The sequence below is a fragment of the Myzus persicae genome, unplaced genomic scaffold (assembly GCF_001856785.1).
Source record: "Myzus persicae strain clone G006 unplaced genomic scaffold, MPER_G0061.0, whole genome shotgun sequence".
Taxonomy (NCBI): domain Eukaryota; kingdom Metazoa; phylum Arthropoda; class Insecta; order Hemiptera; family Aphididae; genus Myzus; species Myzus persicae.
The window spans coordinates 441,622-466,737 of NW_019102203.1; the positions used below are offsets into that span (position 1 = coordinate 441,622).

The 25,116-nt window shown below is 30.8% G+C and overlaps 2 protein-coding genes across 7 annotated transcripts; both read left to right on the forward strand.

Annotated features, from left to right (window-relative positions):
• The first annotated feature begins 2,034 nt into the window (after nucleotides 1-2,034).
• Nucleotides 2,035-6,153, forward strand: LOC111031557 (dymeclin). Of its 2 annotated transcripts, XM_022311561.1 has the most exons (13): nucleotides 2,035-2,151; nucleotides 2,243-2,596; nucleotides 2,681-2,824; nucleotides 2,891-3,006; nucleotides 3,829-3,949; nucleotides 4,034-4,138; nucleotides 4,204-4,319; nucleotides 4,379-4,546; nucleotides 4,633-4,778; nucleotides 4,849-5,088; nucleotides 5,157-5,300; nucleotides 5,393-5,689; nucleotides 5,773-6,153. In XM_022311561.1, exons 2-13 carry the CDS (start codon nucleotides 2,460-2,462, stop codon nucleotides 5,902-5,904), a joined length of 1,866 nt encoding a protein of 621 aa, XP_022167253.1. In that variant the 5' UTR covers nucleotides 2,035-2,151; nucleotides 2,243-2,459; the 3' UTR covers nucleotides 5,905-6,153. The 2 variants fall into 2 exon arrangements, with proteins under 2 accessions (XP_022167253.1, XP_022167252.1); XM_022311560.1 differs by having other exon boundaries at nucleotides 2,071-2,596.
• A 2,400-nt stretch (nucleotides 6,154-8,553) lies between these two features.
• Nucleotides 8,554-25,049, forward strand: LOC111031559 (serine proteinase stubble-like). 5 transcript variants are annotated; one of them, XM_022311567.1, is made up of 12 exons: nucleotides 8,554-9,202; nucleotides 15,947-15,990; nucleotides 16,183-16,409; nucleotides 16,529-16,753; nucleotides 17,494-17,677; nucleotides 19,221-19,531; nucleotides 19,601-19,836; nucleotides 20,947-21,140; nucleotides 21,793-21,914; nucleotides 22,007-22,174; nucleotides 23,403-23,559; nucleotides 24,703-25,049. In XM_022311567.1, exons 3-12 carry the CDS (start codon nucleotides 16,407-16,409, stop codon nucleotides 24,888-24,890), a joined length of 1,788 nt encoding a protein of 595 aa, XP_022167259.1. In that variant the 5' UTR covers nucleotides 8,554-9,202; nucleotides 15,947-15,990; nucleotides 16,183-16,406; the 3' UTR covers nucleotides 24,891-25,049. The 5 variants fall into 5 exon arrangements, with proteins under 5 accessions (XP_022167259.1, XP_022167258.1, XP_022167257.1 ...); XM_022311566.1 differs by having other exon boundaries at nucleotides 8,555-9,202; nucleotides 16,529-16,750; nucleotides 19,221-19,836; XM_022311565.1 differs by having other exon boundaries at nucleotides 8,556-9,202; nucleotides 16,163-16,409; nucleotides 19,221-19,836.
• Nucleotides 25,050-25,116: the final 67 nt, after the last annotated feature.

A 25,116-nucleotide genomic window follows, 5' to 3' on the forward strand; every position in this document is an offset into this window, starting at 1 on the left:
ACAAATACCAACGGTTCTAATATTCTATCAATTTATTTTGCGATGAAGTAAAATCACTCGTAAATAATAAATTATGGTACATCACAACAGAAGAAACACTATTATACGAAATATAAGCCACTGCCACTGCAGACTATTAAATAATAATATAATAATAGGTACCAACTACCTATGTGATTTAAGTCGACCATTATATCTGTTTATTTTTATACCCTAGCTAGTAGCTATAATCTGAATGTGCAGTATAATATAACCGAGAGTCATAATAATGACACCTACTTATAATATGTTTCCATTGTATACCCGCGCCCACCAAACGCTCCTACCCATAATAAAAATACAATATATGTACTTATATACGATATACCATATGGAGGCGTATTATATAGGTATTACAGCACTGCTGTATGTACCTACCTATAATAATACTTGTGATTATTAATTCAGAGTGAGAGAGCACGGGATTATACCCAACATAATATTAACATATCATAAAAAAGATAAATATATTTATTTATATAAATGAGAACAGCATTTATAAAAAAACTGAACACCTACACTTAATTAAAATACACGAAATTAATTCTGCCAGACAAAACGGGAAATCAACCTGCAGTGCTAACCTGCCCTTGTCGTTTTTTTTTATGAAAAAAATAAAACACGTTGGCATATCAATATCGAATTAATTTTTGAATTTATAATTTCGCTTACCAAATATAGAATAGGTAATTTACCAGGAAATTCTATTTTTTCCAAGTACAAAACGCAATAAAACATATTATACCTAGGTCATAAGCTAAGAGTTAGGTTTAACTCTTAAGTCATAATCAATAATTATAATAAATAATATTTTTTTCAAATTATTGTGTGTTGGTCTGTTTAATCGTTTATAATAATATGGGTATATTAAGTAAGTGATTTTAGTTGTAACGACTATTCGGACTATTATATAAACCATATGTTACATAAATATAATTGTAGAGCTATCATAATAAGTTATCTTACTAGAGGCTAATAAAAAAAAAGTAAGTGATGGACAATAAACAATTTTTTCCAAAACACCTGAAAAAATGTGTGTGACATATTATCATGGTGCTCTTTAGATAAGCCTGAGGCAAATATAGTTGGCATTCCATGTATTATAATTAAATATATAATTTTTAGGTATAAGTTTAAATTAACAAATTACAGTGCTTATTAACATTATTGCATTATAATATATATTGAATATTCTATAAATAATTCTTAGGTATCAATTTAGTTGGTTTAAAATGTTGCTTCCAGACTCCAGATAAAGTTGTTACAGGCATTTTTTAATTTGTTCCTTTATATAATGGGTCTATATAAATTTTAAAGACCACTCAACATTTTGCCCCTAACCGTAAATGCGCTCAACGACCTTTTTTCTATTATTTGTATTACAAATTTAAAACAATAATTCAAATAATAATATGCCTAGTGGATAACCTGATATCAATTAATATAATATTATAAATTTAATTTATTAATTTTAATTAAGTACCTCATGGTTTATCACGAATCACGATCTATTTTACAACAAAAACGTGGTTCTACTGCCACGTATAGTAGGGTAGTAAGTAATTCAACGTTATTTAATTATGAAATAGTGCATTCAATAATTATTCTCCATAGGTAAAGCCATACTGATAATCCCAAAGGAACGTTTTGAATATTTTTTTTTCTTCAGTTGATGCTTAATCTTATCGTGGTTTTGATTTCCGATAAAAAAAATTAAAAGTGATGAGCAATGAATGCTTTAATACATCCATTGCCTCGCCATGTGTTGTCCAATTTAATACGATACGCTAATTTAATAATGATTATAATAATAATATGATGTCGATTATACAACAAAATATATCAACTAAAAGTCTAAGGCTTATTCTCCAAACACCGTTTTAGCCGAGTCGCGTAAAAATTGAGTAAATCTGCCGTCGTGGCGGGTCCGCCATGCGCGCTGAACGTCGACACGTTCGGGCCGCCGACGTTATCAGTCGGAACAGTGCTGATAACACGCGGTGTGCCATAGATAAGAACGTACGCGGACGAATGCTGCAGCGGCGGGCGTACCGCAGACAGAAAAAGTGCACCGACGAACGGGAGGAACGGGAAATCGTAGTCGATCAAGAGGTGTTATTTGCCAGCCGTTATTAATAATAATATTAGTTGTTAGTGTTATCGCTTGGTTGATATTGTTTTTGTTGTTGTTTCGCCGGCCTAGCGCAAAACGCCATTTGTTCGCTGGACTTCGTAACGTCGTCGATTTTGCGTTTCGATCCGGTCGGTCGGACACGAGGAATTTCGGTCCGTTCGCACACCCCGACCACTAGCCGATGCGTTTGTCGGCCGCCCGACGGCTCCTAAGACCGGCGCCTCATTAGCTGACGGAGCAGAGCGGTGACGTTACGAGGTCGGTGCAGCCAACGTCCGTCGTTATCATGGGAGCTGGACCGAGCCACGGTGAACTGGCCGACAACGACTGTCTGCTGCGGTTGGCCGGTGAGCTGGAGATCACAATAGACGACCCTTTCTGGGACACGTTCCTCACGTTTTCGTTGAACCCTCCAACCTGTAGGTGAGTAGACAATAAGTTACAGAAATCGTCATACTGACCAATGTATCGCTTCCCGTCACCGTTTAAACATCTCTCTGTTTTCAGCCAAGATGACAAAGTGTTGACAGATCGTCTTAAGAGCATCTGTGAATCGCTAGTTGTCAACAACAGAAACACTTCCAATTTCAAGACATTAATTAGACTGTTGTTGGATAAAGTTGATTTCCAAAAGCTAGAAGCAGAAGAAAAGTAAGCCCTAAGACTTACTTACAATCAAAGCATTCCCTAATTGAAAAATGTATGTTATTATTGTAGCAATATTCTAAGGTGGCAAGTATTCAATGGACTGTTTATTGCTCGATATTTTCTCAAATATCTTGTTCAAAACTCTAAAGAAATCGAGCTCATCAATCAATTTGAGTTACAAACGGGTAAGTTTAAAAATACAATATTCAACTCAAAGCTTTTTTTTTCTTATTTCGATTTGAATTTAATTATTCAATACTTAGACTGTATGTTGCAAACTTAGTTTATTTTACTTGTTAAGATTTTATTGTACTACCTAAGTAAAGTATTTTATAAGAAATTAGCCAATTAAGTAGGCACATTGTTTCTACCTTATTTATGAAATTATAATAACTAATACGTACATAATTATAATAATATATTATTTATATAATTTTAATTATACTGTTGACCTATGGTAGAAAAAAACTTTTAACTGGCAATTTAAGCTGATATAATATCTACAACTTAAAATTTTTAAATGTAGAATAAATGTATTGAATTTGTTATTATTTTTATGTATCAGTATAAACTAGTTATCATGAGAAATACTATTGCACTTTACTTATTAATACAAAGCTAAATGCCTACAATTAATGTTGGACATTAATTGAATTATTATCTGTAGAGTATTGGAGTATGATTAATCTACTTAGTTTTTTTACAGTAAAATTAAATTGACTTTAAATTCAGTAATACTTCATCATAATCCTTTGTATATTTACAAATTCAATAATTAAATGTATATTTTATAAAATGTATCAATTTTAAATTAGGTATAGATATTATAATCTTTATAAATCATTTTTTAATCATATAGTTTTTTTACCGAACTTTGGTATCTGTAAACATTACAATTTCTAAAGTATGCAGTTTTCAATCAAATTTTTAATTTTCAAATAATTGTTGCTAATATTTTCATAAAACAAAAAACATTTTAAAGATTTTAATTTTCTTTTATGTTTCAGATGGAATTGAAGTAGCATTAGGTGATCGTAAAGAGTATGCTGTTCCAGAAGATTTAAATGAAACAACATCATTCAAGTTTTTAGCACTTCTAGTTAAAATTGTTTCCGAATTAAAAGTAACGTAAGTAATGACTAATGACTATATTTGTTATATTATTATAATCAGGTATTTTATTAATTTACATAATATTTTTATTTTTCATAGGGATTCTACCTATTCAATTCACTTAGAGAGTTTAAATTGTATTATAATTGTTTTGTCCATTCAAATGTATACCATTCAACCATCTAGTAGTCTTATTATATACAGGTATGTCTTCTTTAAATTAAATCTAAAAGAAAATTCTTATCTGACTCAATTCATCATTTTTTAAGAATATTCATGGAAAATATTGATGCACCAAAATTGTCAAAAGCATTATTACAAAGGTATACAGAGCAAATAAAGCCACCCGTGATGTCAGGAGGTGGCATTTTCTACGGATTAGCTTGTAAGAATATTATTGCTCTTAATTTTATTAAATACTAATGTTTATGTACATTATTGAAGCAAATTTATGGAACATACTGACACTCAGTAGTAATGTTCCTGTCCAAACAAATCAGAGTCCATTAAGTTCATTATCAATTAGTGTATTGTTGATATTGATTAATCACTGTACATCACCGTCACCTCCAAAAGGAAACCCTTATCGTACCTGCATTGCATCGCTATCTGGTAACAATTGTTTTAAAATTAATACCAACAATTAAATTATGACTAAATAATTGCTACAATTATGTTAAATGTATTGTTTGTTACAGACAATCTTGTGGTTGTATACCAATTTTTGGGCGAGAATCCAGATGCTCCATTAAGCGAAGAAAAGACTTTATTACTTTATCATTTGATACACTGTAATCCTAGTTTTAAATCATTTCTCCTGGCTCGCACTGATATTGAAGTAGTGGTAGGAAATAATTATTTTTACTTGTATTTTCTTTTATGGAAAATAATTTTGAATGACTAATTTTTTTTAGTTGATTCCACTTTTGAGAACAATTTACAATACACAGAGCAGTAGATTTCAACATATGTACATGGCGCTTATTGTACTGTTGATACTGACAGAAGATCAACTCTTCAACAAAACCGTCCACAGTATTATACTGAAAGGTGCTACTTGGTATCAAGAAAGAGTGGTGTCCGAAATCTCTCTAGGAGGTCTTATTATTTTGGTCACCACAAGAACAGCACAATACAATTTGCTAAAAATGAGAGTAAGCTAATACTTTCCAGTCATATTTCAAAAAATGTAACTCCACTCACTCATTTTCATTGTTTTCAGGATAAATACTTACACATTAATTGTTTTGCGGCATTAGCAAACATGTCATCACAATTCAATCAGCTGCATCCATATGTTTGTCAAAGAATGTTGAGCCTATATGAGGTTCTATCAAAAACATTTTTAAGATCCCCAAACCAAGATGTTAGTTTTTAAATATTTTAAACACTTGAATTTACGCTGATGTTGACCTACTGGATTTTGTAATATTAAATTCATATGTACCCATGTTTTAGATGAGTGCCATTGATGAAGCATTGCGTATAGTATTGGAAGTGATAAATTCATGCTTATCCAATCAGCTAATACACAACCCTAATTTAGTATATGCTCTACTCTACCAACGCAAGGTTTTTGAGCCATTGAAGAGCCATGAAGCATTCCATGATGTTATCCAGAACATAGATATGGTCATAACATTCTTTTCGGCAAAACTCGAGCGTGAAGAAGAATTATTGAATTCATCTGACGTAAATACAATGTTGTCCCGAGTGCAACATTGGTCCCTTCAATGGCCCAGGGACCTTATGAAGGTATAATTGTAACATTTATGTAGTTATAATTGTCATAAGTTTTCCAAAAAAACAATTTTAATCATTAATTGTGTTTTTTGTAGAAATTCCCAGATCTTAAATTCAAGTATGTGGAAGAAGAGAAACCTGAGGAATTTTTCAGTCCATATGTTTGGTCATTGGTGAATATATTGTCTGGTATTAACTTTGAATCAACTATCTATAAATTGAATTAATTGACAATAATATAAATCTTAAGTTTTAATTATTATTAATTTTGTTTTTCAAATGATACTTTATATATTTTTTTTTGTTAACATATTATTGTGTGATAAAAGTTTGTATGTAATATGTATAGGTAAACAAATACTAAAATGCTTTACTTAAAGTACAGCTTTAGATAAAATATATTAATATTATCTATAGCTGTGGTTTAAACCATTGTTATACTTCCTGGAATATATTTAAAGTAATTATTTTCTTAATTTATTGTTGAATTTTTTACATATTTATAAAAAAATAACAATATACGTTATTTCTATATTATTATTTTTTATTCATATTCCATTTATGAAAATCAAAGAAACGACTCCTAATTATTTAAAGAGTTATACGTACCAGCTACAAGGTTTCAAATCAAAAAAAAACTTTTTATACTACTAGTTGGTACATACTACAAATAAAGCATTATAAATTTAACCTTGTATTATTTGCCAAATCAATTTAATAATATTGCCTATATTATATACATTTGTGAATTTCCATATTGGATATTTTAATGTGGACAATCGTTTGTAAATATTGAAAATATTTTAACAGCTTAAAATATAAAAATTAGAGTTGTTTGCATGCACTTAGCCTGATCAGCCTTACGTACCACACTTACTACCTTCAAATCTTTAAGATTGCCATGTACCTACCTACCTACCTACCACTTCAAAACACATCCCTTTTAAACAGTTGTTATTAGGTTTCCCGTGCTCCACTGCGGGGCACTGGTTGAGAATTGCTACTATACAATACTAAACATTGAAATATTATATAGGTAATAAAATAGTGGTTAGTGAATTCAAAACTTCTTTACACCTTCATCAGCCAATGACCCGATACCAGTCTAAGCTTTTATCATTTAGATCAGGGGTCTCCAACCCGCGGTCCACCTTGTCTATACCACGATTAAAGATATATTAAATGGAAGTCTATACTAGAAAAGTAGAAACTACTCTACAAACACGTCATTTTAAGCATAGTACCCATGTACTTTCAATACATTTTTAATTATTATATAATATGTGTTACGATTATAAATGTGATTTATAAAAATAAATGGTGGTCCGCCGCCTAAAAGGTTAAAGATCCCTGATCTAAATAATCGAAAAAATGGATAGTCCGTACGATTACAACTTTACATCACCATAAAAAAAAAAATAATAATTAAATGAACCTTGAGCCACCATTTGGATTTACCGCCGTGACTCATTCTGCAGACTTCTCGTTTTGTGTTCGACGCGTATCGTTTCTCATTAATAATATATTAATAGTTTATTATAGTTTACTACAGTTTACAATCGTCTTATTTATCAATACAAATAAAATACCTATAAGTATACTATAGTACAATAATTTGTTGGTAGGTTCATTGTTTTGCTGTCCTATAGGTACTTTATAAACACACAATAACAACAACAAGACCATAGACACAACTAAATAGCACTTAGCCCCTCCCCACACCACATGTGATCAAAGCTTTAAGGCGTATCGCTGCACGTTTCTCGTTTTAATAACGTCATAAACTTATTAGTTATATCTTATAATTTAGCCAATATAGGTATTATATACCTATATATTGAGACATGTATAATTCAACTGAGCAAGACAACCATAAGCGAACCATCACGATGCTTTGGTCTAAAATTGGGTGAAACACATCAAAATAAACTAAACAACGCCTATTTCAACGAGAGTTCCGAATGGCAAATATTGTTGGTAGGTGCACTGGAGGGGAGAGAGAGAGGTAGGTACAGTTATAATATATAAGGTTAAGTTTTCACAAAAAACGTATTAGTATAGCATATACTGTATCAGTGTACCTACCGAGGGAATTAATCGTAGAACAAACAATTTGTTCGTCCAACACGTGACGCCGATGTCGCGGCCACTGTATTATTCAAGGTGATTCTGTTAAAGGTAAACACTTATTTTTCGAAAAGTATTAACGTTTTTGAAAGTATTGTTTGTTTTTTCATAATTTAAATTCACAGCAAAACAAAAATTTTGAAAACAAATTATTTTTAACTTCTTTTCAAGTTATGGCATACTTTTTTTACTCCATATTCTGCTTTGGAAAACAGAATATTTTTCCAAAATATTTGATGTAGGTAGCAGTATAAAAATATAAAATCTTATTTCGAACGAGTAAGTGCTTTTCATGAATGGAGTGGTGAACAAACATTTTGCGGGTAACCCTGGCCATTCCACTCCGCTCATCTAATCTTAAAATTATATACACTTATAAGTTATAAGTTATAACTTATCAACTCTCTACTACTATCAAGCAATCTGTACTCGCAGTACTGTACATTAAAAATGCATACTGTTCCTACCTATTGTTGCTATGGTTGATATTTATAAAAGCGAAAAACTTAAAAAAGTGGATAAAATATATTATATATATATTTAAAAAAAAACGTGGTTTGTGACTTCACATGGTCTCGGAAAAACAAAATATATTTCCAAAAACGTTAAACGTTTTCGAGGAAATTATAGTGTTCACTATTAAAAGATTCACTCTGTATATTGAATCAAAATTATATCATGATGTTTGCGTAGCTTATTTCACTAAAATTTAATTCATTTTAGTGATCCCCATCCAGCAACAACTACAATATTATTATAGTCGTTGGACGTTGCGGTGGGGAAAACGAGTTTTTGGACTTAAATTATATACAATTCCCTTCCCTTTTAAAACTATATGCCTGCTGCGGACAATCGAGTTTCCGGAATTCTAATATTAATAACAATAATAGGTAACATTAACGATGTATAATAGTCACTATCATCTTTATGATAATTATCATCATCAACGCCTTCATAATATTATTATTGTTGTTGTGTTGTATGTACCTACCTATACACGGTCACTCGCTATCGTTTCGCGTAAGAAACGTGCGGCAGTGCCGAGAAGCCAGGAGCAGTCGCAACCGGACCGCAGTTGGCGTAGCTACCGACCGACCGACCAATAAATTATAATATATTATAATAATAATATAGTTTGGTATACCTAGGTATATCGTGGTATAGTCTAGACGTGTGTGACGCGTGCATATCGTTGTTGGTTACCAATAAATGATCAAACGTTTAGTTTTGGGATTACGCGTTCGATGCGATTTAACGTCTCGAATTCCAGTTAAAGTGTTGTGCCATTATTTTCGTCGACTTAAATATTATTGTTAATTGTTATTACGTTTTAAAGTACAGCTGTATCGCCACCGCTGAAAACCCAAGTGCTAGCGATTCGTCTCCGCAACCATATAGGTATGTGTTCAATACGTATACCTAATATTGTAAATAGGTATACGTACTTATTATATTTTGTATGATTTATTATTGCTATATTCATTTGTCACATCTGCATGGGGTAGTAGGTAAGTACTAACTAATGGGTGGGCAAATGCGGTAGGTATTTAGGTATCGTTACACTAATGACACTACCACGTATCAACATTTTACCAATTTATTGTTCAGAAGAGTGAAAAAACTGAATAAATATTAACAAACGTTAAACACCTCATATTTTTATCAAGTTTTTATCAATTATTGAGAGTAATTTCCTACACCCCGACCAATTTTAGGTATATATTTTATTTCTTCATTTTGAATTAAGTACACTAGGCACATTGCTAGAGTTTTTCAATTTCATAACTTATTATAACATAAATGTTTTTTACTATCATTCCCTACAATTTTTCGTTTAGGAAACCTTTAACAAATGTGTAAATACATTATGTATTTATATACATAGTAGGTATATTTGTACATTTGTACCTACCTTTACAACCTTATAATGAGTTTGTTGGCTAAACAATTAGAGTTGGAAGGAGGAACATAGAATGAAACGGAGTGTCAATAAGTACGTTCAGATATCTTAAGGTTAGTTAAACTAAGAATGAATGGTAATAGTCACATACAGAACAATTGTAATAAAAAAATCTGGGGGGAGCTGAAGCCCCTTAATTTTTCAGTTGCTCTACAATAAGCATCAATAATGATGGTACTAATCACCCCCAAGCCCCCCAAGGCGACTCCCCACATTGAACCATATTCCTACATAGATAGGTACATACGTATCCAAGTAAAAGTTAGAAGACTTCTTATAGTAGGTACATAGAAAATGAGGCACATGGCGCATCATTCGATTTTAACAAAATATATGCACATTTACATTTGTACTTGATGGATGAACAAGTGGATACAGACGGATACACACAATTTATTACAAAAAAAACATTTTTTTCTTGAAAAAAATAAATACGAAGTGACAGACCCGTGGACTTCTCAAATCAAACATCATTACAACTTTGCAAGGTTAATAAGTATAACGTATAACACGAACACGGTTGGTATAGTATACAATGAAACGTTTTAACATTAAGGATACACCATATGATAATTCTATTATTATATCAATAATTTAAATTGTGAAATAAATAAAAATTATTAAATCCATTCTCTGCTCAACTGATTTTCAGACTGCAACATGCCCCCGCCACATAATTTTACTTTTATTATACCTTACTATTATGTTTCTATTACATTATTTATAATATCTATTGAAAGAAGTATCAAAGAACCTATAAAGTTATGATAATTCTAAAATAATTACCTGTGCCTATACTTAATTATTAAAGTTTATTTTTCAAATTTATTTTTAAGTTTCTGAGTGTCCTTGTGCATACGTTACAGGAAAATTCAAAATTTACTGATTTACTGTAAATTCATATTATAAATTACCAACAAAAAATACATGTACATTTTACATCTCAAGTTCATACCATCATTGTTCGCCGTTCAAAAAAATATTGTACAGATAACAGATGTTCGAATTTGTCTACACCTATATTATAATATATCTGACTTATTACACATATATTTTAGTACATTAGTAGACAGTTGTATTGCCAGTACCTATACATATTAATAATATCGTTTTGTAGGTAAACCGATAAAACCGATTGGCATTCCATTTGCGTTTGTTCGAAATTGCTGTTTAATTATTACACTATCTGCCTAAAGTCTTAATTGTTATTGCGTTTTTCAGTTATGGACATAAGTACATACATTATACGTACATACATTATACTATTCTAACAATCCTCAAACTCATGAATACTCAAATGTAAATTATCTATATTATTATGTATAAGTGACGCGTGCAGAGTAAGATTAATACATAATAATGCATTTAAAGTGTAGAGTGAGTTCCGCTTAATAATATGTACATACTACATCATAGGAAATTTTGACGAAACATTTATATATTTTTAATTACCCTTTAGGTACCTCTTTAAATAGGAATCTTCATCAACATTTGATAAACATAAAACAAACTAAACATATTATTATCGGAAAAAAAAATATTATCAGCAAAATATAATAACATAGTTGATTTAACTTTAGCGTAATTAATTTTCCATACTAATCTATAAAATCGAAACACAGCTAGGTACATGAGTAGGTAGATTAGTAAAAATCTACAATGTTACTTATACCTGATTATAGTTTATACCTCTTTTTAAGGTGAATTGTATTTAAATAATGGTTTACCATCTGTATTTATTGTCACAATTGAAAACTGTCTGGGTGTTAATTGTTTGCATATAATAAGCTGTAATATTTTTGTCTGTTAAAAGACACCATAAAAACGAAATGATTATCTGGTAAAATGTAAATAGTGAATAGTGATTCCAATAAAACGGAAGATGTAGGTACCTACATATTTTAGAATTTTAAATATTTAGGTACCTATCTATGATTTGATTTAGGTTTTTATATTTTATTGAATTAAATACACTGTGGTTAATCCTTTAAAGTTTAAATCTGCCGTAACCTGTCAGGAACTCACTATAGCATGCACCTGTACGTAATATTGAATGTAACAATATTATTATTATTTGGATTGTCCATAAAAATATTTATCCTAATTATATATTGTTATATAGTTTACTCTAAACGTCATATTTTATCAACTACAGTAGGTGGGTAAACCGAATCGAAAAATTTAATAACGGGTTGGTGTGTTTGTAGGTAGACATCAGGGGGGACTTTTTGGGGACTTATCTCCACCCGAAATGGAATTGCATACATCTTGTATATAGTACCCATGGATCATGTAAAATTGCAAATAGTGCCTAATTAAGACGTAGATGGTAGGTCACTTTACTTTGAAACATGCTAGTCGCTCCAAAAAAATCAGCTAAATATCACCCCATTGGATGTATGTTTAATTATCGATTATCTTCAAAGCCGCCCACCAGATCAATTTTTTCTGTATATACTAATCAGCTAATGTTGTATATCAAACACGAAGAAGTTATTATTGAAGACTAGTTGCGAATTCGATTTCTCGGTCCACTATCTATTTTACTAGGTATAGTGATACGAAAAGATTTCGAAAACATATTTGAAATCTTCGTTTGCTGGAGAAGGACTATCCTACATCTTTAATTTTAATAGCATGACTAGTGAGTATACTAATATAACATTTTAAAGTACCCAAATCGTTTGACTCCGTTTTCGTGGAGCAAATAAATGGGGTTGAAAAATATGAACAAAAAAGAATAGACATTTTTATTTCGAGTGCCTAATACTATAATAGATTATACGGTGAATTAAAATCAAAATGCTACAGTGCATTCAAAATTCTGAATGGATATCTATAAAGAGTATATTATATGGATGAAGTTTCAATTGTACCGACTTCGGGTAAAAAGTTACTACAAATACCTACTAAAAAATATATTATTCATTACTAGATTATTGTTTATGTGATTGTATTTTTTTAGATTCTCTACCTAATACTACTAAAGTAGCCTTTATTTTATTTCCATTGGATATAGTGTTATATAGTATGACAATAAATTCGAGTGTTGCGTGTCTGATAAATGCAATGATTGTCAATGCAAACTTCCGATCCCCTTAATCATACTTCACTAATCAGAAATCTCTATGCTACATAATATTGAAATATTGTGTCAACACAAAATATACATCATTGAAAAATGTTGTTGATAATCTGGCATGGGAAAACAAATAAAATTGTAACCCTACCGTTGGATTAAATTATTGTATTCAAGTATATTATTATTATAGCCGATTGAGTGTTACAAGTCTATTAGTATTTATTACCTTTATATTTTTCATATTTTAACTATCAACTACCTACCTTGTTGTTTATAATGTTTGAAAATAATTTTTGATGCAAAAAAAAATTTTCCAATGAAAGTTTATATTAAACGTAAATGCATACATGTAATTTCAAAATTAAAATTAATAAATATTTTAATATAATTTATTAATTTATATAAATACCTAAGTATGTAATAATAATACAATATACTGTATAGCTAGTACTTACAAATGTGACGAATGAATATTTATTGAATTCTATCAATTATAAAGTATTAGAAGTAAATAATCTTATTTATACCTATACGGCTATATGATCAGTTAATAGATTTTTGTTTTGCACAATACTGTATAATATATACAATTACGTTCAGTGTGAACAGTATAATAATGAAGACGTGGTTCGTTTATATTTGATCGGAATTTATACTAGGTAGTAGGTACCTAATATTATTATGTAATAACTAATAATTAATGAACAGATACTGAGGTACAATCGATTGTAATTTGTGTAATAATAATAATAGCCGTGAAATTCGTTCAAACTGAAAAAAAACCCACACGTACAATATAAATCGTTTTTAACTGCAGCATAATCAATGTACATAATATTAAATATTTTGTAATTTAATTAAAGAGTCTATCAAATATGTTTATTAGAGTAGAGTAGCTGAGTAGGTAATTAATAAACATAATTTACATCTTTCAGTATAATATACAACTATATTACACTTTATTTAAGTAATGTATTATAATATTTCCAATTTCGATGGAAATATTTTGTGTAGCCATGTTGGTAATCTGGTAATGTAACAAAAGCGCACTTTAACCCGTCTAGTCATTATACAGTCGAGTGTCAAATCGAGTCTCAATAGCTCGAATCTCGAATAAAAATAAATTATATAGATTTTTTGAGTTAAAATTCGAGTTATTTAGAATCAACTGTACCTATATTTTGTATTAATTTAGGGTTTATAATATGCAGTGTAACAAATAGCTTAAATGTGCGTACCTGCCACATATAATAAATATTATATCTATTAAAAAGTTTCAAAAAGATTTTCCAGGGTTCTATAATTACTGAGTAAAAAAATAATAATATCAATTATGACTTTAAGAGTATTAAAGTATTTAATGAATACAATTATTAGATACAACATCCGAAGGGATTTTTTAGTTATTTCACACATTTATTATTTCTATGGAAAATCCTAAGGGTGGTTGGAAAGTGGACCGAGCAGGGGAAAGACTACCCTATGTTGGCTTATATATACATGTATATTATAAATAAATGGCGTTAACCTTATGCACTTGATACTACTATTATGTATATAGAAAAAAAAAAATTAAAAACCTTTTTTAAATCAAACAAAGGTATATTGACAATCTGTAATTTTCATGTACAAAAAGTTGAATTTGGTAGACAAAGAAACAACATAAAATTATGTGTGGAAAGAGGCCCACCAGTATGGAAACCTTCCGTCTTGTGGGAGGAGAGGAAACCTTTCAAAGATTGAATACAAATTAGTGTTTTGAGATTTCATAAAAAGTCACTTCTATAAATAAAGCAATGGTTCAAAACCAGATTATATGAAATCGTCACTTAAATAGGTAATGGGTACCTACATTACACGCATAATAATATGCACTTATGTAAAAACATCATATGTACATAATTTGTGTTTATTAACGCTATTAATAAGCAGTGATTGCTCTGTGTATGTTTGATTATTATTATATTTAAGCATTCATAATATTTTAATCAATGATTGTGATAAGTAAAGCATTCATTATTAACTATATTATACATTATACAAAACGAAAAAAATATTAACTCGATACCCGCGTTTACAACATATGATGTTCGCTAATGTCAATGTATCTTTTACCGTATACGTATGGGAGCTATATATATGATAATTTGAAGGTAAACTACGTAATGCATTTTAATTATCAATCTGTTTTAAATCGAATTTATGATCGGTAGGTACTCCTAATACGTTTACGCCATAACATTGATTTTAAAGACGTTTAAATACAGAGAATTGAGCGTGGTGAATAATAATTGTGAGATTATTTTTTTCTAGTTTCTATAGTTAGATTATACCTACTTTTTGTTTATCGTGACATGAATTTCACAATTTTTAGTATTCAAAACAATAATCCAAGCCAGTGATTCTCAATCTTTTATACTGCACGATCACATTTTTAATTTTCACCAATAAGTACTCAGATGCTTTTCCGAATTTAACTCCCCAAAATAAGTACATTTCAAAATCAAAATTAAAAATGTCAAAAATCTAAATATTATTTATATTTATTGCAAATATACACACTGAGTATTTCCGGTAAAAAATAATGCGTTATAATAAATTAAACACAAACACGGCGAAATTGTGACGTTGCATCATAATTTTAACTTTTTCATTAATATGTCGATAATTAATTAAATTTTTAGAATGATTTAAAATCGTTATGCCTATTCATATATTATTATTAAGAAACTCTCAAGTTTTGATGGAGAGTTTGGTATTTTAATTGTTTCAAAATATGTATAATATAATCAGCTTTACAGTCTGAAATATAGGTATAGCCGTATAGGTAGGTACATAGTATTTTTTTTTTAAATTGAGTGTATTTTAATTAACTAAACATCGAAAAAATACTATGTATTGTATACTTATAATTTTTAAGTAGTAGGTTAGTAATTATTATTGTGATATTCATGTCAAATCTGCTGTTTAACCACTAGTTACGTATAAACGAAGAAATAATAATATACCTACAATGCAGAAATAAACATAAGCAGTCGTCCTTCGGGCTTCGGCGTCCCAACATGGCAGTAAATTTAAATAAGTGATTATATTATTTTAGATCCTGACCGGAGCAAAGAAGAAATTACAGGGCATTACAACGATGTAAGTATTTTATTTTTAATTTAGAAGAAAACAAAGTATTTTTCGTACAGAACCTCAGATTTAAAAATGCACTTATTTTGTTATTTTTTGAATTTATCAATACTTATATTACGTTTTTGAAAATGTTGCCGAAGATTTAAGTGGGAATGGCAGTCTTATAAAAATCTTTTAGTCTAACAGTGGTGCTTACAGATCGACCGAAAGCGCGGGTGGATCGTTTTGGACCTAAACTGGGACAGAAATCCGAGTGAGATGTTCATGCGTAAAATCTGCGCCACGAAAACGACTACAAAAACTCCGGTAGTTCAGTCCGGTGCCAATTTGACAGCCTCAATATTGTCACAATAATAGTGTAAAAATACATCTAAGGAGGAGGGACGAATTGTAAATAATAACACTCCTATAGCCTAAAAAAAATGGTACGTCAGAATGTCAAATAATAAACAGTAATCAACTCAATGTTATTGTAACTTTTACACATCTTTGTCAATTCCAATGATACATTTTTGTTGTTCCATTCTATCTCCCGCGAGATTAGCAGCCATTATCGATCTGTGGATTGTTGTCGTTTGCATGGATGCTGTTGGTTCGTTCGTCTTCGGCCGCCCCCCATCCACCGTCGCCTTGTCCGGACATATTCACTTACGAAGGCTCGGAACCAGAGAACAACAGGTGGTATGGCGAGATATCGCTGCGAACTGACGAGAGCCTTGTGGGAATCCGACTGGACGTCGAACTAGACCGGCCTTCAGATTTGATGGTAGTAAGTTTTGTATATAGTATAATATCTAAAGTCTAAAGGCATTGGACTAGGACTAGCATTGGTTAGGTTTGCCGTTGGGTTTGAGTTTCCGTGCTCAATTATTTAAGTGCACCACACCTTATACAGTGTCTTGTATAAATCATTGCAGTTTTGTTTGCTGTACAATAATATTAATTAATGTAATTTAATATTTATCAATGTTACTACTGTTATTACGTAATACATGCGTAATATTATATACCTAATATAGATACTATGTAGTTAGGGCTTATAATTTAATTTACATTCCATGTTTATATGCTCTCCCGCCTATGACTTAAAGTGGATGCATAAGTTTCGATTTAATATAGTATTATTTAAAGTACCGTAAGTTATTTAGAGTAGGTATATATATACCGATAAACATATCTAGTTGTACTTAACACATCAAAAATATTGGAAAATGTTAAATGATGCTTATAAATATTTAAAAAATAAACAAGTGGATTTAAAATTATAATGGATTTATATCATAGCACGGAGAAAGAACATTTATTCATTCGTGTTTACTCTACATGATTTGAACAATAGATGGCGTCATAGAATCATTAGAATCAATAGAATCTACGGTATTTTAAAACACTCTGCGATTGTTTAAGTTCCAAATATCTTTGGATAAGGTCACAAACTAATTTTGTTGCGATGATAATTTGAAGACAATATCATACTATAAAATTTTTACGCCTTTTATTCGTTTTCAGTCTTGGATGGGAGAGATAACGACAAGTGACAATGTGAAATTCACAGTGTTGAACTTGAACCAAAAACTGAAGCCCGGGCCTCCGGTACTATCTAGGATCATGGTCAAGTTCAACCGGTCGACGGGCAGTCCTAAATTGCGGTTCATCCGACTCAATGGCCGTAAGATCTGCCCTGAAGATACCAGTGAGTGAACTTTTATATTAAAAACCTGTTTTTTTAAAATATGATTTATAATATGCAAAAAGCAGCTCGCTACACCCTTGAAAACATATTTTGTAAGGCTCTTACGTAATACATTTATAAATTCTCAAACTTTACAAAATTTCATTATTTGTTAACTAGTTTTGTTCCTACATTTATATTTTTGGCTAACATTGAATTGGCTCCCAATTTTCAATAAATATAAATTTGACCCTTGAATTGGCTTCTGAAAATGTATATTTTAATTGGCTCCTTCAACTATAAAATATTATTATTTAACCAGGGTCTCTCATATTATAAGCGTTTAGTTTTACGGCGTCAACCTAACCTAGTCTAAAAATAAATATTTATTGAATTTAGTCTAACGTCTTAATTGTCGTAATATAAATTAAGTACAGAAGTTCCAATATAGTAATACCACACTGGAAGAAAATTAGAAATAAAATACAAGTTTTAGAAGATGAAATTCGAAAATTTGACTTTGGGATAAATACAAGGTTTCAATACATAAAAATATTAGTCAATAAGTATAAACCACGACAAATAGTTTAGTATATTGTTTTTTATTTATTTTTGCAATTATATTCTACATAATAATAATATTGTCTGTTTTTAAAATTTAAAGTTTTTGTTTATCTCTTATTTTTTCTCCACTCTTGTGAGATCCTTGCTATATATTTACTAAGTCTTTTTCTGTAAAAAAAATAGATATACGAATGGATATATGTATCAACTCTCAATGTAACGATGTAAAATATGCGAATGTGATACCTTAAACAATGTGTTAAAATTGATAAACATACTGATGTCAATTACTCTAGGAAATAACGTCTAACTTTAAATTATTAGTAACATTTTGGTAACCAATATATTTTTTTTAAAAACCAGTAGTGAGACACTTAATAGTAAATTCTTGGGTAGGTTAGGTAACCAATCAATTTAAAGGTATTTATGTAGGGTAAAATATTGATTACCTACTTGTATTTCAATTCAATCTTGTCAATATTTTTCACGGTTCATATTTAAAATGTGTATACTACTTAACTTGATAATTCTCTTTGCAATTCTTATTATTCTGTATGGTAAATCATACATTTTATTTAAAAATTCTGTTAAATCAAAGTCACCAACGATGATTAATTAGATATACCAAAACGACTAAGCACAAATTATACACTCATACGTGGTAAATAGTAATAACTAATAATTAAACCTAATTATTTCATATTTGTTATACAGGTTATAAATAGTTAATAAATGTTATATGCCAATAAATAATAATACAGAATACGCATTGATTAATTTTTAAAAATATTAAGGTGTACGAATAGCTAACTTGTGATCTAACATGAAAAAATGTTAGATATTTTTCTGTTATTTACTCCAGAAATGCCTATTGATCTTTTTTTGTGGGGAGGAGGGATTGAGAAATCAAAAGTATAGTATTTTTTTGGTTATTTACTATAAGACCTTTATTGTGTATTTTGTATTATAATATACTAAACACCTTTTTTCGCCATCACAGGCTACAGTTCTGGGTACGAGGAGGAATCCCGGCCATCACAAAGGCCTCAGAGCACCAAGAGACCGGATCCCGAGTTCGGCGTTGACGTGGACGAGTATTCGGAAAGTAGCAATAACAACCACGACAAGGAAAACCCGAACAGACCTTCAGGATCGGACTATTCGCCGCAGGACAGTCGTCCGATTACCACGTCGACGGAAGGACAGTACACGACCCGGAAGACCAACAGGGGGCCGATAACGACGACTACGACTACGACTTCGGCACCTCGAAATCCCTATGAACAGGGTAACAATAACAGGCCAAACACGGTAACGTTGCAGGCCAGCAGCACCGACCCGAACAGCGACATAAACGGGGTCATTAACGGGCTGTTGCAGAACCAGAACAGCAGCAACAAAACCGTCATCATAACCGTTATCGACAACCAAAATAACCGGCCGAACGGCGGTTCGGGTAATGGTGGGCGACCAACGACCACGGACGGAGGCAGTACGACGAGGCCGAATAATGTCAATAACAGACCGTCCGGTCAGCAAACCGGCCAAAAGCCCAGCAGTAACAATAACAACAATCAACAGGTCAGCGGCGGCGGGAGCAGTGGATCTTATACCGGGTTGGTTACGAGATCGTGGTTATAGAATTGGCCACGATATCGCATGGAAACGATACACCGTTTATATTATTGTGATAATCGTATATTATTTACCTTATGGGTGGATCACTACCTCTTCCGGAGGAGGACAGGGGACGAGGATAATGTGCCACGATCGCCATGTATTACTTACGATAAACGTTGTCTTAATGTAGTTCCCGATGATAGTCCATTATTAAAATTTAGGATGACATTTTTTTGGCCCTCATTGAAGATGAGTGATACTAACGTCATATTATACCAATAGTTTTTTTTTTACGAAATAATAATACCCATACTGTATCTATCTGTTGTATCAATAACGTTTTAGTAATTCAATAAGAAATCAAATAATTCGTTTAACTCGTTATACAGTTCACTGAAGATGACAGATTGACCAATCACTTTTTTTCAAATGTTGTTTCATATTTTCGCGTACAATTCGATTTTTAAATATTCTTAAAATGTGTGCATTTTTAAACAGTGAGCATGTGAGTATACGAAACGAATGAAAAATGTAGTATCATCATTCATCAATCTCCAGTAAGCCTCATGCATCAAATTTAAAAATACTTAAGTACTTAACCCAACATAGGCTACTTATATTTTTTACACCACAGCAACACAAATTAAATAATGAGTTAGGTACTACACACAAACATTCATTCATACATACATACATACATACATACATACATGCATACATAGAAAATCACCTACATTTAACTCTCCGAAAAATAATGGTTGGTATCAAATCCATTCTGTTTAAGTTACTTAGGGGCGAATGTAAAGTGATCTTTCTTATAAATTCTGAGTAAAGTCTTAATTTTAGAGAAAATAGTAATTTACTATTATTTCGGACACGAAAGCAATAGTATCAACGTCAATATAATCATTCGATGATATTACAGCTAGTTTAGAGAAAGGTACTCATCTATATCGAAGTTTCGAGCAATAAATACTTTTTAAAATTTTTCGAAACCAACATTTCGAGTATTTTTTCCAATATTACTATTATACTTATCCTTTAAAAATCCCGTTAGAAATATAATTTTTAAAACGTTTTTTAAGGTCTTAAATTTTTATTCACAGCTCATCCGTCAACTCGCTCTCGTCCAATTCCCCGTCGTGTGGCGAAGTCAAGATGGTAGTGCCGCTGGTGACTTCTGGCCAATCTACGAAAAGGGGACAATGGCCCTGGCACGTGGCACTTTACCTGATCGAAGGCATAAACTTGAGCTATCATTGCGGTGGGTCACTGGTGTCCAAAAACAAAGTCATCACGGGTAAGCTGCGTGGTTTAAACCGGTTAATAGGTACTTCCGATAAGAGTATTAAATGCTATTGGTGTTACCTTCCACCCACCTAAAAATTTGCATTCCGGTCTTCAATCAAATATTTCAAAGCCAAATTCACATTTCTGCGGGTATGGAATATTGTAAGATTAATTTCTGCGTCTGCCTTAAGCGTATAATAATATGCAAAAGAAGATCAGGCATATCAATAAGCCGTAAGAAGTTCAATACCTCACCTTTAAAAATTCAATTAGATATTTGTACGCATAAAAAAATCGAATATAATTATGGTGGAACAAAATTATTTGAGTGGCCTGTGACTATAATTATCATAATATTGGCACCAGATTATGATGTTCTACGTTTGCAGAAGCTATATTATTTTTATCTATAACATATATAGGAACTATTAAGTACTAAACTATAAAATGCAATTATTTTAAAATTTAGGTATCTATTAGGTTTTTTATTTCACTGTATACATTTATCTCAAACTATAATATATATTATATTCACGTATTTTTTTTTTCTTAAATTATAATTTCCAAAACTATCGAACCAATAGCCTTAAATTTTCGAATATTAATTTATTATGAGATAATATATTATTATTAAATAATATATTATATTTACATTTTTACAGCCGCTCACTGCGTGACACAGAAACTTAACGACGCAGTCCTCAACTCAACCAAAATAGTCGTCTACCTCGGAAAATACCATCAGCTCCAGTACAGCGACGAGCTGGGAGTGCAGATCAAACAGGTGATGTGAACGGAACTGTCGGATCCAAGTCCCTCGGGTCTATCAGCCACATTTTCTTTGTCTATAACACACCGATTTTTTCTCCTCCACAGGTCATCCGGATAAAAGTGTACCCGTCTTACAACAGAAGCTCATACTTCGGAGACATAGCTATATTGACGTTGTCTTCGGACGCCGAATTTACAAACTATGTAACGCCGGTGTGTATTTGGGAAGAGAGACCCGATAATTTGGAAGACATCGTTGACAAAGAAGGGACAGTAAGAACAATTTTTTTTACCTATTATGTATCATTTTTCATTATACTAGTTTTGAACATCACTAATTAACCTTTTCGCTGGTATACTATATTTTGTGCTCTGCATAAAACACTGTCTTTTTTACATAAAATACAATTTTTGTAACTATCTACATTTTTTTTAAATTTTTATTCTAACATCTATATGATCTATTTTTTAAATTTAAAATAATGGGATCCAGGTTTTCCTAAAACACATTATTAAAATGTGAGGCGATATTTGAAGTTCCACTTGACCGATTATCATGATTTCTTTTTCTAACGAAAGTACCCGATGTATAGATGAGCCATGAAAAGAGAAAAGTCCAAAAAAATAATTGTTTAAATAATTATTCGAAGTATAAAGTTAAGTATAAAGACAAGTTTTACCAGTTGTCTCACATGGATCTAGACAGCTTACAATACAAAACTGTATTAAATATTCTCCGTTTCTATTTACCCCAACCTGTGTTTAGTCTTAGTCAACTTTGTGTTGCCATATCCAGAGTTAGATATTTTGAAAAGTTAACAATACAAATAATACCAAACAACAAAAAAGTACAATGAATATAGTTTATAAAGAAATTCTATAATAATAATACACACATTTTGTTGAAATTCATTTGTTTATGTTTTTTTTTTTTTTGGTGAAATATTTACAGTTTTTCCAAGTATAAAATATATCTTGCGTATACATATCTATAGTATCAATAAATGTAATTAAAGCTTAAGAAATTAAATTATTTTCCATTTTATGTTTTTCCTATACATTAATTGCATTATTAATTTACATTATTCTAACGATGTATACATGGTACATCCTTATACAATCATTCAACTATTTGATTTTTTTACCGTCATCCGGCAGCGACGGGTAATTCAGATAGCAATATTATAATGTATATAAAGCGACGTACATTATTATAGTACGATGTCTGGATCAGTGAATGGTGTTAATGTTTTGGACGTAATAATAGGTCTAGAGCAGCGTAAGGGTTAATTGAGTATTTGTGAATTACACCGGTTACTTATACTATTTTTGTATGTTAATTGGTACAATTTTTTACATTCAATAAAGTATCTAAATTACTACTAAATATCTAAACTAGTATATGAAAAACTGCTATCTATCATGTACTCATATTCAATTATAATATTATTGTCGATTGATTATTATTACTTTAATGTTTTTTTTTATTTTCTCAATGTAGGTTGTCGGTTGGGGCTTCGACGAAAACAATACTCCGACTGAAGAACTGAAAATGGCCAAGATGCCGGTCGTTTCACAACAAACCTGTCTCTGGAGCTATCCACAATTTTATTCAGAATTCACATCCGAGAAAACGTTTTGCGCCGGATTCAGAAACGGTAATTGATTCATTTTAATAATATATAGATCAGGGGAGGCCAAACTTTTTTTGATTAAGATTTCTGAGAATGTAATATTCTTTCTTTGAGGATCGATTGGGGTACAAAAAATATTATTTTTATTTTTAAGATTTAATCACAATAAAACATACTTTTATAAATAATACAACGTGTAAAGTTACATAATAATTAGTGCTTCACATTCAATTTCTAAATAATTTCAAAATAAATTAACATTATCTATACTGTTGGTGTAGAAACGTGTTATTTCATATCATTGAACAGTTCATAAATGCTTATCTGGGGAATAGTTGAAAACTACCAAACAAAGACGCTGCTTTAATTGATCATCAGAAAGTATAGCTCATCTGCTCAGTATTCAGATTTTAAGCCTTTCATACATTAACTATGTGAAAAAATGTCATTTCACACCGACGTTTCACATTGACTATTTGTCCGTTTGGACGCTTCTGCCGTACACTTTTTTTATTGGAGCGCGAATGTTGTAAACCATATATCGTAATAAGTTATACTCTTTTTATATAGTATTCAGTTGTTGAATCGCGTAATAAGAAATAGCAACGGTTAGAAATTAATTTAAAATGCATATTTTATTGTTTGCTCCTCTATAGTATATCTATAATTAGTTAGGTATAAAATTAGTTTAAAGTTTTAAACGTTGATGATCAATTATTATAATATAATATAATGTAATATAATACAATATAATATATTTGTATGTATAATTTCTTACATATTTTGTTTTATAAAAAACTTATTAAAATGATCAACATATTATTTAATATGCAGCAGTGCAACTACTGAATTATTATATGGGTAGGTCATATATTTATAGTTCACACTATTGACCACCTAAAAGTTTAATTTTATTTTATCTCTCGTAGATAAAATGTATGATGGGTACAGAGTGGTTATTTTACAAACTAAGCAATGCCTTATTGTAAATATAAAGAATTTCATATTGTAAGAACTAATATTGACAATTGTAAAAAAATTTAAAATACTTCAAAATTCCTTGTCCATTTCCTGAGATGTTGCCCAAATATATCGGCATAATATACAAAATATGGTTTACTGCAGCGATCGGATTTTGTTGTACATAATAATTTTTAATCTTCATAGGCACAAGCGTATGCAACGGAGACAGTGGCGGCGGCATGGTGTTTGCAAGGAATCACAGGTGGTACTTGAGAGGTATCGTGTCCCTGACGGTGGCCAAAGACGGGTTGCGGGTATGTGACACTAGACACTACGTCGTGTTCACGGACGTGGCCAAGTACACAGATTTCATCACGAAGAACCTACAATGACGGCGATCATCATCAGATCAATGATACAATAATTAAATATATTATGCAGTAATTAAATGTATAATACGATCTGTACATTATTTATAGCGTACCTATACATAATAAGTGTTTCGCCGATTCCTATTATACGCAGACGTCGCGTTTATACTTTTAACATTTTATACTCTTTCTACAATTTTTTTTTTTTGAAAATGTTATATTTCCAATTATTGAAATACAATAGTTT